Source organism: Diadema antillarum, unplaced genomic scaffold (assembly GCF_040938485.1).
Source record: "Diadema antillarum isolate AM-2024a unplaced genomic scaffold, OU_Dant_1.0 seq00000697_RagTag, whole genome shotgun sequence".
Classification (NCBI taxonomy): Eukaryota; Metazoa; Echinodermata; class Echinoidea; order Diadematoida; family Diadematidae; genus Diadema; species Diadema antillarum.
The window spans coordinates 529,379-544,376 of record NW_027271602.1 but is presented as its reverse complement, the minus strand read 5'-3'; the positions used below and the strand labels follow the sequence as shown (position 1 = coordinate 544,376).

General features: G+C 38.4%; 1 protein-coding gene across 2 annotated transcripts in view; it reads left to right on the top strand.

Moving 5' to 3' along the window:
• Positions 1-14,998, top strand: part of LOC139737631 (protein PALS1-like) — a 138,284-nt gene that overhangs the window by 112,443 nt on the left and 10,843 nt on the right. For both annotated transcript variants that reach the window (XM_071648305.1, XM_071648304.1), the window contains exons 7-11: positions 3,256-3,382; positions 6,542-6,750; positions 11,607-11,681; positions 12,263-12,403; positions 14,454-14,615. In XM_071648305.1, the coding sequence (XP_071504406.1) occupies positions 3,256-3,382; positions 6,542-6,750; positions 11,607-11,681; positions 12,263-12,403; positions 14,454-14,615 (714 nt within the window). The remainder of the gene's footprint in view (positions 1-3,255; positions 3,383-6,541; positions 6,751-11,606; positions 11,682-12,262; positions 12,404-14,453; positions 14,616-14,998) is intronic.

The following is a 14,998-nucleotide window of genomic DNA, read 5'->3' as shown; positions in this document are numbered from 1 at the left end:
ATTTCAAGGTAATCCTGTGGTTTACAGTCCATAAAACCTTTTCATTCAACATAGCACAACCCTAATCCCACAGCCTGACATTGAGAGCATCTTACCATCTTACCATGATCCCTGTGTGCCTGTATCTATCCCAGAGACCCTGTTCACACCTTATTCTTGTTTACAACATGAGAATAGGTAGTCCCCTTATGGTACCCTCTGTAGAGGGTAGCATACCTCAGCATTGTATGTACATTTACCAATACTTTATACAGTATCCCTGAATACAGTCCTGATTTTAAACTCATTGGTTGTTGCTGCTTTGAGCTGTGTATGTGATCGCTTTTTGTAATATACTGGTAGTACATACGCAGAGATCAGATGCCAGTGGTATGATTCATATTACAATGATTCATAAATGTCTTTCTGGCAATAGCTAGATGGTCAAATTCTGATGTTGAAGTGCACCTGAATTTTAAGAAAATCAGATTCTTAAGAGGGTATCTCACTGAGCGGCAAATGTTTGTGAATGTAGCGAATATCATTGTAAAACATTTTCGCGGCATATAATTTTCGCGAATTGGAGCCGATGGCCTTTTTCGCGGCATGAAATTTTTGCGAGTTGCCTTGAACATTCAATGCATGTAGTGTAGACAAGAACTTTCAGGTGCATTTTAATTTCACGAATCTTGGCTCTTGCGAAATTCGCGAAATTAAAATGCAAGCGAACATTCCTCGTTTTATGGTATATTTTGTCAGGGCTAGTAAGCATTAGCCATCAAGTTCATTAGCAGTTACAATCAATTTTGCAAACAGTTTGAATTGTCGCAAACAGTTTGAATTGTGGAAAAGATATTTTAAACGTGTTTAAAATTTCTTTGCAAAATATTGCAACAATAAGAAAAATTGTTTCCAAATTTGGTTGCAACTGTTTGCGAACCCTGACAAAAGTTTAAATTTGCTAGAATGCACTATGTTCGCAAACATACACTGCTCAGTGAGATACCCCTTTACACAAAATCTTCCAATCAAGCAGCCTTCATCAATGTGCAACACCTCTCTTTGATCATCTGATATGTAATCTGCATTGCATATTTTGCAATTTGTGCAAAAATCTTGAGGCTATGACTGTGAGGATTTGAAATTATAATTTAGATCTGGAGGCCATAATGTTAAAAAATTTTGTGTCCTAATGTTGACCAGCTTTGTAGATATATATTGCTCTTTTTGTGTGAGTTAGGCCTACTTCTTTAAATGCTGGATATTGACTTGCCAGTGACTGTAGAACAAGTGTGTATTGGTGTATAGGGAACTCCGAATTAAGTTATATGCCAACAGTGTCTGCACCTGATGCAGCATCTGCGTGTGATTCGGTTCGGAATTGCCTCACTTATCTCAAACAGATGCTCTTCCACATAACAGTGCATGATTGACATCTCCTGCACTAATAATGGCCAAGCTACTCTCACTAGACTGTGCCTGGAGGGGAACGGGGAATTCACATCAACATCCTAAGTTGAAAGATGTCGTAACCAACCATGCAAAGCTCTCTCACTGATAACCCAGTTAGCGTAGGAGAGGCTTCTATCATTGCACCAGGGTAGCATTACATGGACGTGAAGGTCAAAGTTAATTGTGGGAGCAATGGATCTAATTTCATTTTGTCTGAAAGTGTGACAAATTGGTACTTCCTAACGTTAGGTTCATTTTTATCGTGAGCCTATTTTTGTCGCTTGTCAACATGGAACCATAGAAATTAAGCATGCTACATTTATCTCATAAGTGTCAAGTTACATTAACAGAATAGAGATTTACAGATTCTATGTTGTCAAATTACTTTAAATATGTATAATTTTCTTCTTTGCTGTTTAACTTTTTGTTTCTGTCTGCAGAGAATCAATGGCAAAATTGTACTACTGGTAATTGTAATTACTGGTATTTGAAATCAATGATGGTTTTGTTTGATATATTCATGTGTTGTTAGGCATCGAGTTCCACAGGGAGGATACAAAGTTCTCTCAGTCAGCATTTAGGAAAGTTAAGAGACTAAATACTTACAACAAAGGAAATAGACACCAACAATGAATTGTGATAATAGCTAGTAAGTTTCTGAATTTGGATATGTCCCCTTATTATGCTTTGATGTACAGTTAGATGCATTTATGGTGGTACAGAAAGGCAGATCTACATGAGCGAGAAATTAATCTGAATGTCATAGAAATATGCTCTCTTGAACACATTTCTTTTTGTTTGAGATAAAAGGGTTAGAGATTGACAATGGAGAGCAGCAGTTTGTCACATTCTCTGTTTGTTGTATTTGCATTGGACTCTGCACAAATAAGGTGTATTTTGTCCTTCCATTGGTGTCGTGTATATTTTTAGTCAGACACGCTTACTGCATCACTGATGAGGTATGTGGAATCATACAATTGTATTGTAGTTTTGTTTGTTCTCCTGTCAAGACAAAGCTAGGGGTACGTGCACCAGTGATGGCAGAACCGTGGAGAATGTTCTAGTATACAAAGGACATACGTGTATTTGCCAGCAATATTACAGTGTACATGTATATCCTCATCTCTTAGAAATCAGGCTTTGATACCAAGTCTCTTATTACTACATGTATGTAAGACTGTCTACATTAGGCCCGAATTCACGAAGGTGGTACAAATGAAACCATGGTTTAAACCATGAACAAAAACCATGGAGCGCCAAGTGTCGCACCGAATATCTCGTTAGGAAATTGGTCATTTCATCTACAAAATGACCGTTTTGTAAACGAAATTATCATTTCGTGGACAAAATGTTCATTTAGTTACAAAATGTTGTCATTTCGTTACAAAATAATCATTTTATCGACGAAATGACCAATTTCCTAATGAAATATTCCATGCGACACTTGGCGCTCCATGGTTTTTGTCCATGGTTTAAACCATGGTTTCATTTGTACCACCTTCATGAATTCGGGCCAATGTGTAGTGTAGGCGGTGGATTTATACAGTCTGTGATAGTCTATTGTGGTGTCAGGAACATGGATATAAATATCCTATGGGTTGCACAACCTTTGAATTTAAGTATTTCAATATCTTATTTGCTTGTAATGGAAATCAAACTTTGTATTAATAGCATTAATTCACTGAAGAGAGAACATCTGCCTGGTACATGTCTTTCATCCCAACAAGTCAAAATAAATGTATACAAAGCAATCTTCCCTTCTGACATAAATGAGTCTGTGTTTATTACAGTATCTTTTTGTCAACTTCATATTTACTACTACAGAATGCCAGCCAGAACAACAGTCAGGGCAGTGTAGCATTCGAGCCAGTCAACAACCACCCCCTCTTTGATGAAGCCACCACGTCTCGACAGTACTCTGTAACAGAGCCACCGCCTCAAAAAGTTCTAGGTGAGACCAAGCAGAAAAGACGCTCACACAAAAGATGCCCAACAACAATCTGGTACTTTGTTTTGTCTGTAGCACACCTGTGCCTAGTACAACAAGAAGGCACAATCTATTTCATGTCGATAAGTAAATTTTGTACTTCAGTGGCTAATCCCATGGAATGAAAATGTTTACACTGATTCGTCAGTCAATGTGATACAGAGCACAGGATTCTTTCTTAGATACCCAAGTGAATGCTTTAGTTCAATGATGAAGTATAATATATCAAAGATCAAGGCAGTAGGTATACTGTGGATTTTGGTGGTGACAGCAGTGTATGTGCAATTGAGAACAAATTCATACAATGGAATCATAAAATTTGTACCAGAGTATTTCACATCTGCAAAATTTGATGAGAGTTCCCTGGAAAATCATGAAGTGTATTTTCTTTAAAGTTTGTCTTTGTATGATAGCTAGTTGTTGACACTGTCACACAACCATATGAATGATACATGTAGTTCCCAGACAACAATATGCCATGCTGCCAATACATGACATAATCTCAGGATAGAGCAATGATACTAGGCTGTCTGTGGATGACTTTTTTTTTAAGGGAATCAAGTAATGGCTGGGAGAGTCATTGTAACAACCATCTATCTCATATTGATTTATATCATGTGATGCTATTGTTTCAATTACAAAAGCTTGCAATGGGATGAGAGCTAATGATAAAAGGTCATTACGCAGAAACAGAGGTAAGGAATAATGACCTTGTGACTGTGTGACAAAGGGTACATAAATGATTTTGATCTGCTGATCTCCACAAATAGAGAAAGTAGCAATATGAATTAAGTTCATTTTTGTTCAGCATTTTAAAGCAAACTAGTGTGAAATTTCTCTGTCTGTGTGTTTGTTTATGTGTGTGAGTATTTGATTGTTTTTATGCAGTACATCAATAATTGTATGTCATGTCTGTGTTGTGTAATCTTCATAAAAATCGAGGAAATACTAACAGTGAGGTATGCCCTAACTTCTTTCAGATTTCAGTTTGATACAAACACAAATATTTGATTTCCTCTCCTCTCCTTCTCCTTGGTTGTTGCAGCTGAACTGTTTTTGTATTGCTTCATTGTTGTGACACTTTGGTATGACATTTGTATTTGTTTCTCGCATATGTTCTTCAGTCAGACTTTGAGTTAGTGTTCCCCCAAGCCTCATTTCCTTTGTGGTAGATGGTATTTAGAATTTCATTACTGCTGGAGGATTTGCCCTTATCTTATAATTGTTGATCTTGACATTGTGGCAATCCCATGATGCAGCCAGTTGACAGCTGGTGGTAAGAATGGAAGTCTTTTCTTTTTTAACGGAAAATAAAATTTGTGCAACCAAATACTTGCACTAATCTGAGGTTCATGAGGAGCTAAAGACTGTCTCCTGCGTGGTAACAGACACACTATCTCAGTTTGATCAGTCAAAGACAGGATGTCTTCATTTGTGTGAATTACTCCAAACTGCTTCCTCTGCCTAATTATATGATTTTTTTTTTTTTTTTGGGGGGGGGGATGGGTTTTCATAAACAGGGGGATGTATATTTTTTTTTCTTTTTTTTTAAAGAAATCCACATTTCTCTTATTTAGTAACAGATAGTTGTTGAAGCTGGTAGCTTCTCACCCAGTCCCATTTGAATTGTTTTGTTGTATCATGTTTTGATTTTGGTGCATATATGTACCATCCCAATTTTTCTGTCACATCCATAAAGATAACATTAATTGTCTGAGTGAAATTCCCATTTGTGTCATTTCATGTTTAGGCTTCTTCCAGTCACCTGAAAATGAAAGGAACAAATCTGTTAAAGTGCTGAATGTCATGCTGGGACCATCTTCCCTCATAAGTCATAATTCAAAGTTAAAGGACAAGATCACCTTTATAGACATGTGGGTTGAGTGAATGCAGCAATATTAGTAGAACACATCAATGAGAGTTTTAGGAAAATCGGACAATCCATTCAAAAGTTATGAATTTTTGAAGTTTCTGCTCAGTCGCGGCTGGATGAGAAGACTACTATACCTTGTGATGTCAAATGAGTACAATTACATAAAGAAAGTATAAAGAAAATTCAAGATATTTTCACTTTTCTCACATAATAAAAGAACACTCGACTTCTCTCTTTCAGATGTCAGGGTAAATAATATTACCCCTAACATAAGTCAGTAACATGTCGAAGAAATGTGCACTTTATTCAAAACGTCAAGTTTTGTGAAATTCTCTTTTTATTTTCCGTATATTGTTGTACGCATGTGACATCATACACTGTAGTAGTCTTCTCCTCCAGCAGTGATTGCACAGATACTTTAAAAATTCATAACTTTTGAATGGATTGTCGGATTTTCCCCAAACTTTCACTGATGTGTTCTACTAATATTGTTGCCTTCTCTCAATCCAAATGTATATGAAGGTGAACTTGTCCTTTATAACTAATGTCTTGTCTAGACCTCATGAGTCACTGTCTAAAGAGACTAAAATATTGAAAGAAATTGAATGAACAGTATGTTAAAGGCATAATTTACCATTTGCAGATGAAACAAAAACTCAGTATTAGTGCTTCAAAATAGTGCTAAAATGTGAGTCAGGGATAGAAACAATCAACGCAAAAATTTGAACCAGTATAATCGATGTTAAGTATTGTTAGATATGCAAAATGTGAACAATAGTTATAACAAAAATGTTTCCAGACTAAACCATCTACAGTTATGGTTTAATGAGAAAAATTGTGATATCTCCCTATATTTTAGGCTTTATTGCAAAAACTTTACATGGTAGGATGTTTTGTGATAAAACTAATTTACACTATGCATCACAAGTGATATCTTGAACATTTTTTAAATCACTGCTCCCAAAGGTAAACAGGACCTTTAATATGTAGATGGACACCTGTTGTGTGAAATTTGCAACCTTATCGGGCTTGATTCATCATATCAGTAAATTGTTCTTACACGGAAAGGATGTATCTTTGTCAGAAAGGATGCTAATTCTTGGTGCCATCTCTCAGTCACTGATTCAGGGAACAACTTTAAATCATGGGTAGTGTAGCGGGCCATATGTGTGCCTGAAAGTACTGTAGAATTATCATTGCTCATGGATAGGAATTGATCTCTCTTTTCATGTGTTCTCTTCTGCATGTAGGTCTCGATGACCTCCTCGCGACACTCTCTCTCGCACAAGCCAAGTTAAGTGGTCCCCAGGACAGGGACGACCTCCTCTTCCTGCAACAGTTCTTCCACAACTCAGATGTGCAGCATGCTGTCAGCATACAGCACAGGCTGGGCCACTTACAGCACTCTAGGTCTCCCCCTCTGCCAGTGGCAGCAAACAGTGAAACATTAGCAGCAGAGGTAAGAATATAAAGTTATGCCGAAGTTCACAATGATGTATGCAGATATCATCCTGATGAATGATGAATAAACTAAGGTTCCATAAGGCCTCTGTAGAGTTTGGGAAATATCACAAAGCTCACTTTTATTGAACAACAATATGAGTGAAGATATTGTGAAATAGTATAGGAAGATTTCCAGCAAGAAAACTCCATCAAGACCAAAATTGTCACTAATTTATACATGAAACACTATTTTACAGATGAAAGGGCAAATTTGCTCAAAGTACCAAATCCCACATTGAACTATTTGTACTGGCTGGATCATTGTTTTGATTATCAGCAAAACTTTGCAGCCTTGTTTTGCTTCATATCCGGCGGGGACATTTACAGATGAAAAGGGCAAATTTGCTCAAAGTACCAAATCCCACATTGAACTATTTGTACTGGCTGGATCAATTGTTTTGATTATCAGCAAAACTTTGCAGCCTTGTTTTGCTTCATATCCCTTGCTTTTGTCTTGAATATTAAACATAAATTAAATTATCATGAACTTACTGAACGTCATGTCAGCAAAATTTCATCTCACTTAGTTTATATAGCATGGTGGTCTTATTTTTTTTCCGGAAAGATGGTCCTGCCTTTAAGATGAGGATATCTGCAAACACACATTGATTACAGCTACTGTAACACATGTGGTTGCTCTTGTTCAAAAACAAATCAATGTTGTGTAGTGAGAGAGATGTATAGTGTACCTGTCTAACATGTGTGTTAGAAATCTTTTTCGTACTTCAACCTTCAGGCAGCTGATAGCATGTCAGTAAATCAAGGCTCTCACCAATGAGGCATGAGTAATCTCAGAGTAAAACACTCTTGAGAAGGGGTTGAAGAGTTATATAGCACACACAGCCTGCACATTTATGACATCTGCTTTATAAATGACATGCCATGAATGCCATATCACCATTCCTCAAGATTGCAATGATTAATCATAGCTTCTGTCATGATGTCACACACTAAGGCACAGGTATCACAACTGCCTTGAAGTATAGATGACTAAGCAAACATTATGGCCTCTTCTAACTTGAACTGTAATACTTCACCATGCATCTTCAACTGACAGCTCCAGAAGGTGTTGATAGAATTGAACTGATATAAGAAAATTTATGACCCCCTTCCCCCACCCCTAAAAAAACCCCCCCAAAACAACACCGTACATGACATGCAGGTTCCCACTAATGATATTTAAGAGGGATGTTTTGAAGGCTAGGTGTGAAAGGTCAAACTTTTCTTTTCATCAAACATGTTTTTTGACAGGGCACTTGATGATGGAGACATGGCCAGAGTGCTTGATATGTCAAGTTACACATAGTGACCTTTCAATCAGGTTGTGGTGGAGCCCTGATTTGATACTTAACCATGGCTGAAGGGGAAAAATGACAGAAATTTGACCAATCTAGGAACTTAGATTCAGCATGTAGCAGAGTAAGGCCTGTCATGCAGAAAAAAAAAAATGTCAATTTCAATTTTCTTCAGAACATTTCAAAAGCTTTCATAAACTCAATGTGAAACTAGCCTTAGGTTGCTTAGTCGTAGGTGTTAGGTATAAACATCCTGTATACTCCCTGTAGCTGACAAACAAAGTGGTTTAAATCAAACAATCAAAAGTACATGTATCTCACTGATGAGGTTGATTTATAAAAGTATAATGGGCATTATGGTCCACACATTGTGTGTCATATTGTCAACTGTGCTTAGAGCTCAGTTAATATGAAACTGGATGGCATTTTATTAGTGTGCTGCCTTTGAATGCTTCATAAAGATAAACACTACCAACATCAGTAATCATCAAGTTATTCTTTCTTTGATAAGCAATAATATGCTGCTGTTAATTTGGCAGGCATCATTGTGTTGGTTTGTCATGGATGTGAATGGGTCTAGGCAAGTTGCATATAGCCCTGAGGCTCAATGTGCAAGATGGAGTTGACTGGAAATATTGTGATCAGTTTGGGAGGGTGAAAATTGTTCATAGGTAGGAGGTCTGCATTCCAAGCATGGCTGGCAGGGCATATGATTTGTAGTTGTCATGGTGATATCTCCCAGCTTGTAGGTTTAAAGGAGACCTCCGGATGATTTTTAGATTTTTACTTTTGAATAACTATAAATTAGTTATACCGAGGACAGAGTTTCAGAATTTGTGATAATTGGGATGAAGAAGAAGAATATTTTCAAAATTTAGAACAAATTGCTATGACCAAGGATGATGACATGGCAGAGTCACCATAAGAATGCATGAGTTGGGGCTCAAGGAAGCAGAACAAAAGAAGAAGGCATGCATAGATTATACACAGGTGAACTCGCAAGCAAGCAGTATTGTAATGGAATTACACTGCTACATTTCTGAAATATGTGAACCTCCTATGTCATCATCCTTGTTCAGTGTAATTTGCTGAAGGTTTTTAGCTCACCTGAGCCAAAGGCTCAAGTGAGCTATTGCGATCGCCCTTCGTCCGGCGTCCGTCGTGCGTCGTGCGTCGTGCGTCGTGCGTCGTCCGTCGTCCGTCGTCCGTCGTCCGTCGTCCGTCGTCTGTCGTCCGTCGTCCGTCGTCCGTCGTCCGTCGTGCGTCGTGCGTAAACTTTTTACATTTTCATCTTCTTCTTGAAAACCCCAAGACCGATTTTCATCAAACTTGGCAGGTAGCATCCCTAGGGGGTTAGGAACTCAATTTGTTAAAATGGGCACCATGCCCCACCCAGGGGGCCCCCAGGGGGGCCCAAACCCCCAAAAATTAAGGAATCTGTAAAAATCTTCTTCTCTAGAACCAGAAGTGATAGAGCTAAGTTAATACTATGAGTTAGTACATTGATGACTGTAGTTTCAAGTTTGTTCATGGCAGAATCAGGGGTGCCCCCCTTGGGACCCAGGGGAGGGGGGTGGGGAGGGGTTCTAATGGGGCCTATATTGTACATTTTCATCTTCTTCTTAAGAATCCCATGACCCATTTTCACCAAACTTGGCAGGTAGCATCCCTAGGGGGTTAGGAACCCAATTTGTTAAAATGGGCACCATGCCCCACCCAGGGGGCCCCAGGGGGCCCAAACCCCCCAAAAATTAAGGAATCTGTAAAAATCTTCTTCTCTAGAACCATAAGTGATAGAGCTAAGTTAATACTATGAGTTTGTACATTAATGACTGTAGTTTCAAGTTTGTTCATGGCAGAATCAGGGGTGCCCCCCTTGGGACCCAGGGGAGGGGGGTGAGGAGGGATCCTAATGGGGCCTAAATTGTACATTTTTATCTTCTTGAGAACCCCATGACCCATTTTCACCAAACTTGGCAGGTAGCATCCCTAAGGGGTTAGGATCTCAATTTGTAAAAATGGGCACCATGCCCCACCCAGGGGGCCCCCGGGGGACCCACACCCCCAAAATGAAGGAATCTTTTAAAATCTTCTCTAGTATCAGAAGTTATAGAGCTAAGATAATACTATGAGTGAGTACATTAATGACTGTAGTTTCAAGTTTGTTCATAGGAGATCCAGGGGTGCCCCTCGGGGAGGGGGGGGGGGTGGTTGGGAAGGTCCAAATGGGGGCCTGAATTGTACATTTTCATCTTCTTCCTGAAAACCTCATGATGGATTTTCGTCAAACTTGGCAAGTAGCATCCCTAGGGGATCAGGATCACAATTTATCAAAATGAGCACCATTCCCCACCCAGAGGGCCCCAGGGGGCCCCAATCCCCCCAAATTAAGGAATCTTTAAAAAAATGGGACCTTATTGTACATTTTCATCTTCTACTTGAGAGTGCCTGGTCAAATTTTGGTAGAGCTGTGAATAATTTAGATTAGTGACTGCGTGAAAGGTGAACTTGCGATACTCAGGTGAGCGCTAGACCCGCGGGTCTCTTGTTCAAAATATTGTTTCTCTGCTCAAGAACCACAATAAGTTCCACAAATCTATACATGGAGTTGTCGATTTATGTACTATATGATGTGAAATTTTGAAAATCGTCTGGAATGTCCCTTTAACTTTGATACTTACTCTCAGGGAAGAGTTGTTTTTTTTTTTTTGGGGGGGGGGGGAGTGTTCATATATTTTATGTATTACTGTGAACACCATGTTGGTTTTATATCATATGGGAGAGAGGACTGCATTATCAAAATAGCTGAAAAAAAAAGAATATTCCCTACCATAATCTGGGATGCTGGGTCTTATGGTAGTTTGCATTCATGTGTGTGCATATGCAGACAAATATATACTGTTTGAAGGTATAAGAGGGATTTGATACTTTGAATCTTGCTTGCTTTGAAATTAGATCCCCTCATTGTGTACTCAGCATGTTTGAAATTGTGTAGCTTAATTCTCATATCAGTAGTACCAAGGAGGTACTTGGGAGTACTATGCTCATATAAATGGCCTATTGCATCGACCTATTCCCTTAATGCAAGTATATAATAAATATGTACACATCAAGAAGTATAAAGGCCTACATAATCTGTATGTATGTATGCATGTATGTATGTTTTTATGCATGTATGCATGTTCATAGGCTTGTAAGCAGTTGTATTGGTGTCTTAGCACTTGCATTCATAGATTTCATTGATTCATTTATATTTGTGGTAGTTCTCTGAATCAAATCTAAATATTTGTGTAATTGATTAAGTAGACCCAGCTGATTCAAACGTGAGTCACTGGCTACACACGTTGCTTGATATGGAGTTTTTTATGTGAGCCATAGATGAGATTATACTGCCCTCTGGTTTCTATTTAATACAACAGTCTGCTGTCAGTAGATCATGAGGAGAGCAATATAAGCATGTGATGTCTGGCCCATGCTTGTCACTCTGATTGGTTTTTGTCATTGTTTCATGTCTCAGATCTCGTACAACTCAAGAGGGGGCAAAGGAGAGGTGGATGAGCTCAGGAGACTACTCTCAAAACCAGTTTTAAGGGTAAGATTGCCTCATTCACTGATGTCTGTGTTCTTTGATGTACAGCGTGATTGCCATTTCACGATAGTACGATAGTGATTTGACTCGTTACTTGAAAGGGTCATATTCCCTAAGAGTTGAAGATTCAGTTACATGTGTATGTTCCTTTATTTCTGTCTGTTTTGCTATCTTTCATTTTTTTCATTGTTTCTTACTTTATTAATTCATTTAGCAGGCTAGATTTGTGCCTCTGTACTGATGGATGTGATCAAGATTTAGATTGCATCCATGGGAAGTTATCAGCGTCAAGGAAAGGCCCTTCATAAAACGTGCCTCTGATATGCTTGATTGTATTCTCACTTTGTCGGGACATGAGTTTGTGTGTGTGTGTCTGTGTGTGAGTATACACTTGTTTACTTTGACCATTAATTTAACAGATGCTGTTTGTCAGTACAATTTCTGTCAATTGTTGGATCACACTTCCTCTAGTTTGGGAAGGAGAGATTGGAATCTTTCTTACGTATTCAGATTGTGATATGAATAGCACACAGAGAGATGGAATGTACATGTAATTAAGATTGTATGTGGATGATGCATTGCAGGGTTTGCTGAGGGCCCATGACGATGTTGCCTCCCCAGACCCTGCCCAGCTCCCGACAGACGTCTACCCTCAGCTTTATCTCTCTGAGAATGCAGAGGAATCTGTGAAGATTGTCAAACTAGAGAAGACAGGAGAACCACTGGTGAGAATAGCCAAATCTCATCACAGTGATCACAGCTTTTTAATGATTAAAGGGGAAACTCCACTCCATGTACAAGTTGACATAGATTAAAAGATGGGGTCAGACAAACAGGGCAGTGAATGTTTCATGGAAATAGGGAATAAATTGTATTTAAGTTCCACAAAACAGTGATACCTTGCTCAATTTGATACATTTAGGTAATGATTTCATTACTTTCACTGTCAACTTGAATATGGAGTGGAATTTCATGTTGCTTTTACAGCAGTATTATAAACCAGACACTAACCTTGCCATCCTTCTCCCTCTAGATCTAGATTATATGACCTTGACAATCAATGTGACCCCTTTGATGAGATGGCAGATTACTTGTACCAATATCTTGGTAACACATAACTACCTCATAAATTTTAATGCAATATAAGGCTTGTTTACAGTTTGTTGACCCAGATTCTTTTTAATCTGATATGTCAATAAGCATTTAACAGAATGAAGCAAAGGCTAGTAGTGTAGTGTGAATTATATCTTGAGTAATTTATTGAACATTCATTAAATTCAACGGTTTGACCCGTTGAGAACGGTTTGATTTTGCTACAAGTACAACACGCATTTCCCATAAACGCTTGCCCGAGTATATTCGGGACTCGTCCTCAACGGGTTGATGTAGATGTTATGAAAAACAAAGTCTCACATTAGTCTCTTTTAACGTGTTGATATATAATAGATGTGATTGATTACAGTGTGTTTCTGAAAAGATCCAGATCACATCTGACTGTTATTGAGACAATACATGACCTACATATACGTAGTTTATAGTTTTCTTCTGGCAGTTATCTTTTACGTCTTAATGGATAGGTTTGTTTTTATATGATGAAGACTTTCTTTTTAGCTTTGAAGAGAACAAAAGGAGAAGTATAAAGATTAATCATCAGGCTGAGTTGATTTAAGAAAACGAAACAGAAAAAAAAAGGAAGAAAGGAAGGAAGGAAAGGAGATTTGAGAAGAAGTAGACCTCCTATTAGAACCCTGGCTGCTACCCTGCTCTAACTTTGTGGAATACTTGATGAGAAGCCTAGTTCGCTGTGGGGTGTGGCTGAGACCCAACTGAAAGACAAATCCTAACCCATCATGATCCCCAGGATTTCTCTGTGCTGCTGCATTGCAAAACTAGTTACTCAAAATATATAAACTATTTTTGTGTGTGTGTCAAAGATGAAATATTTAGGGGTGGGGGTGGGGGGACTCCATTGCATCAACAGTTGTCAAAAATACATATGTAGGCTCTGGCTTAGTGGTTGACTTTTCATGCTAGCTTCGTGTTATGATGTCAGGTTAAGTCATGTGTGTCATATCTTACAGTGCCTAATCTCCAAACCATACCCTATGTGGTTTACACATGACAGATCATTTTTCTGTGTGGATGATTAGGAAAATCCCCCAGAACTATACCAATCTGAAAAAAAAAATGACATACAGACATGAGGGTCAGAATATTTTGTAAGATCTATATATGTAAGAGTTTAAGGAAACAATTCTATACTCCAGAAAGCTACATGCAATTCGTTCTTTGCATCTATTGTACAATGTATCCTGAAGCAAAGAATATTTCATGCCCTTGGATTCAAGAGATCTGTTATACAAAGCTCTGGAGTGAATATGACATTCAATTCAACTGATCTTAAAAACAACTTTTGGATCAGTCAGTCCTCAGAAGTTAGGAACTGCTGCAGATCAGTATCTGGTGCATGCCTTGCCACATTTTAGAATACATATTTAAGGTTTATGTATCCTTCCCAACTACATCTGATCTGAATCTGTCCCAACTTTGGTTCATTGTTTAGCTTGAGTATATTCCTATGTTAGTGAAACAGGGCCCAGATCAGCAGTGTACCTGGCATAAGCAATGCTATGATAGATATTGTTTAGACATGACACAAGATATTTTCTTAATGCATTGTGCACATGTATTAGCTAAGTTTTCTCTGTTAGTCATCAAAGACATGAATGGAATGGTGTCAAATGTCTAAGAGTTTGCAATGTTTGTATTCCACAGGGTGCCACCATCCTGAACAATGATGATGCCATCATCATTGGCCGCATCATACGAGGTGGCATGGCGGAGAAGAGTGGTCTCCTCCACGAGGGAGACGAGATCTTGCAGATCAATGGAGAGGATGTCACGGGCAAGTCAGTCAATGAAATCTCAGATCTCATGGTCAGTAACACTTTCTTCTCCTCCCTCTTTGTTCTAAGATAGCTACACTGCTGGCAGTTCCCTTTAGCTTGTGTTTGACATTGAGAGGTTTGGGGTTGGTAATCCATGCCTGAGAAGAGAGGTTCTGCATTCCATGTGTGATAAATGCTATTCTTATTTCATGGCATGCCATTGATTAACCTCTTCATTATCTTAAGTATTCTACATTTTTTGTGATGTCACAGTTGTGAGGTCTGACATTCCTTTCTGATGTTTGTCAGCAGTTGAAAATTGTCATTTCTAACGACCATCCTTTTCTTAGGTTTACTCTGATTTCTTGCAATGGGTAATCTTAGGTAGTCTTCTTGCAGTTTTGCTTTTGTTTTCGAAAATGACTTGCAATC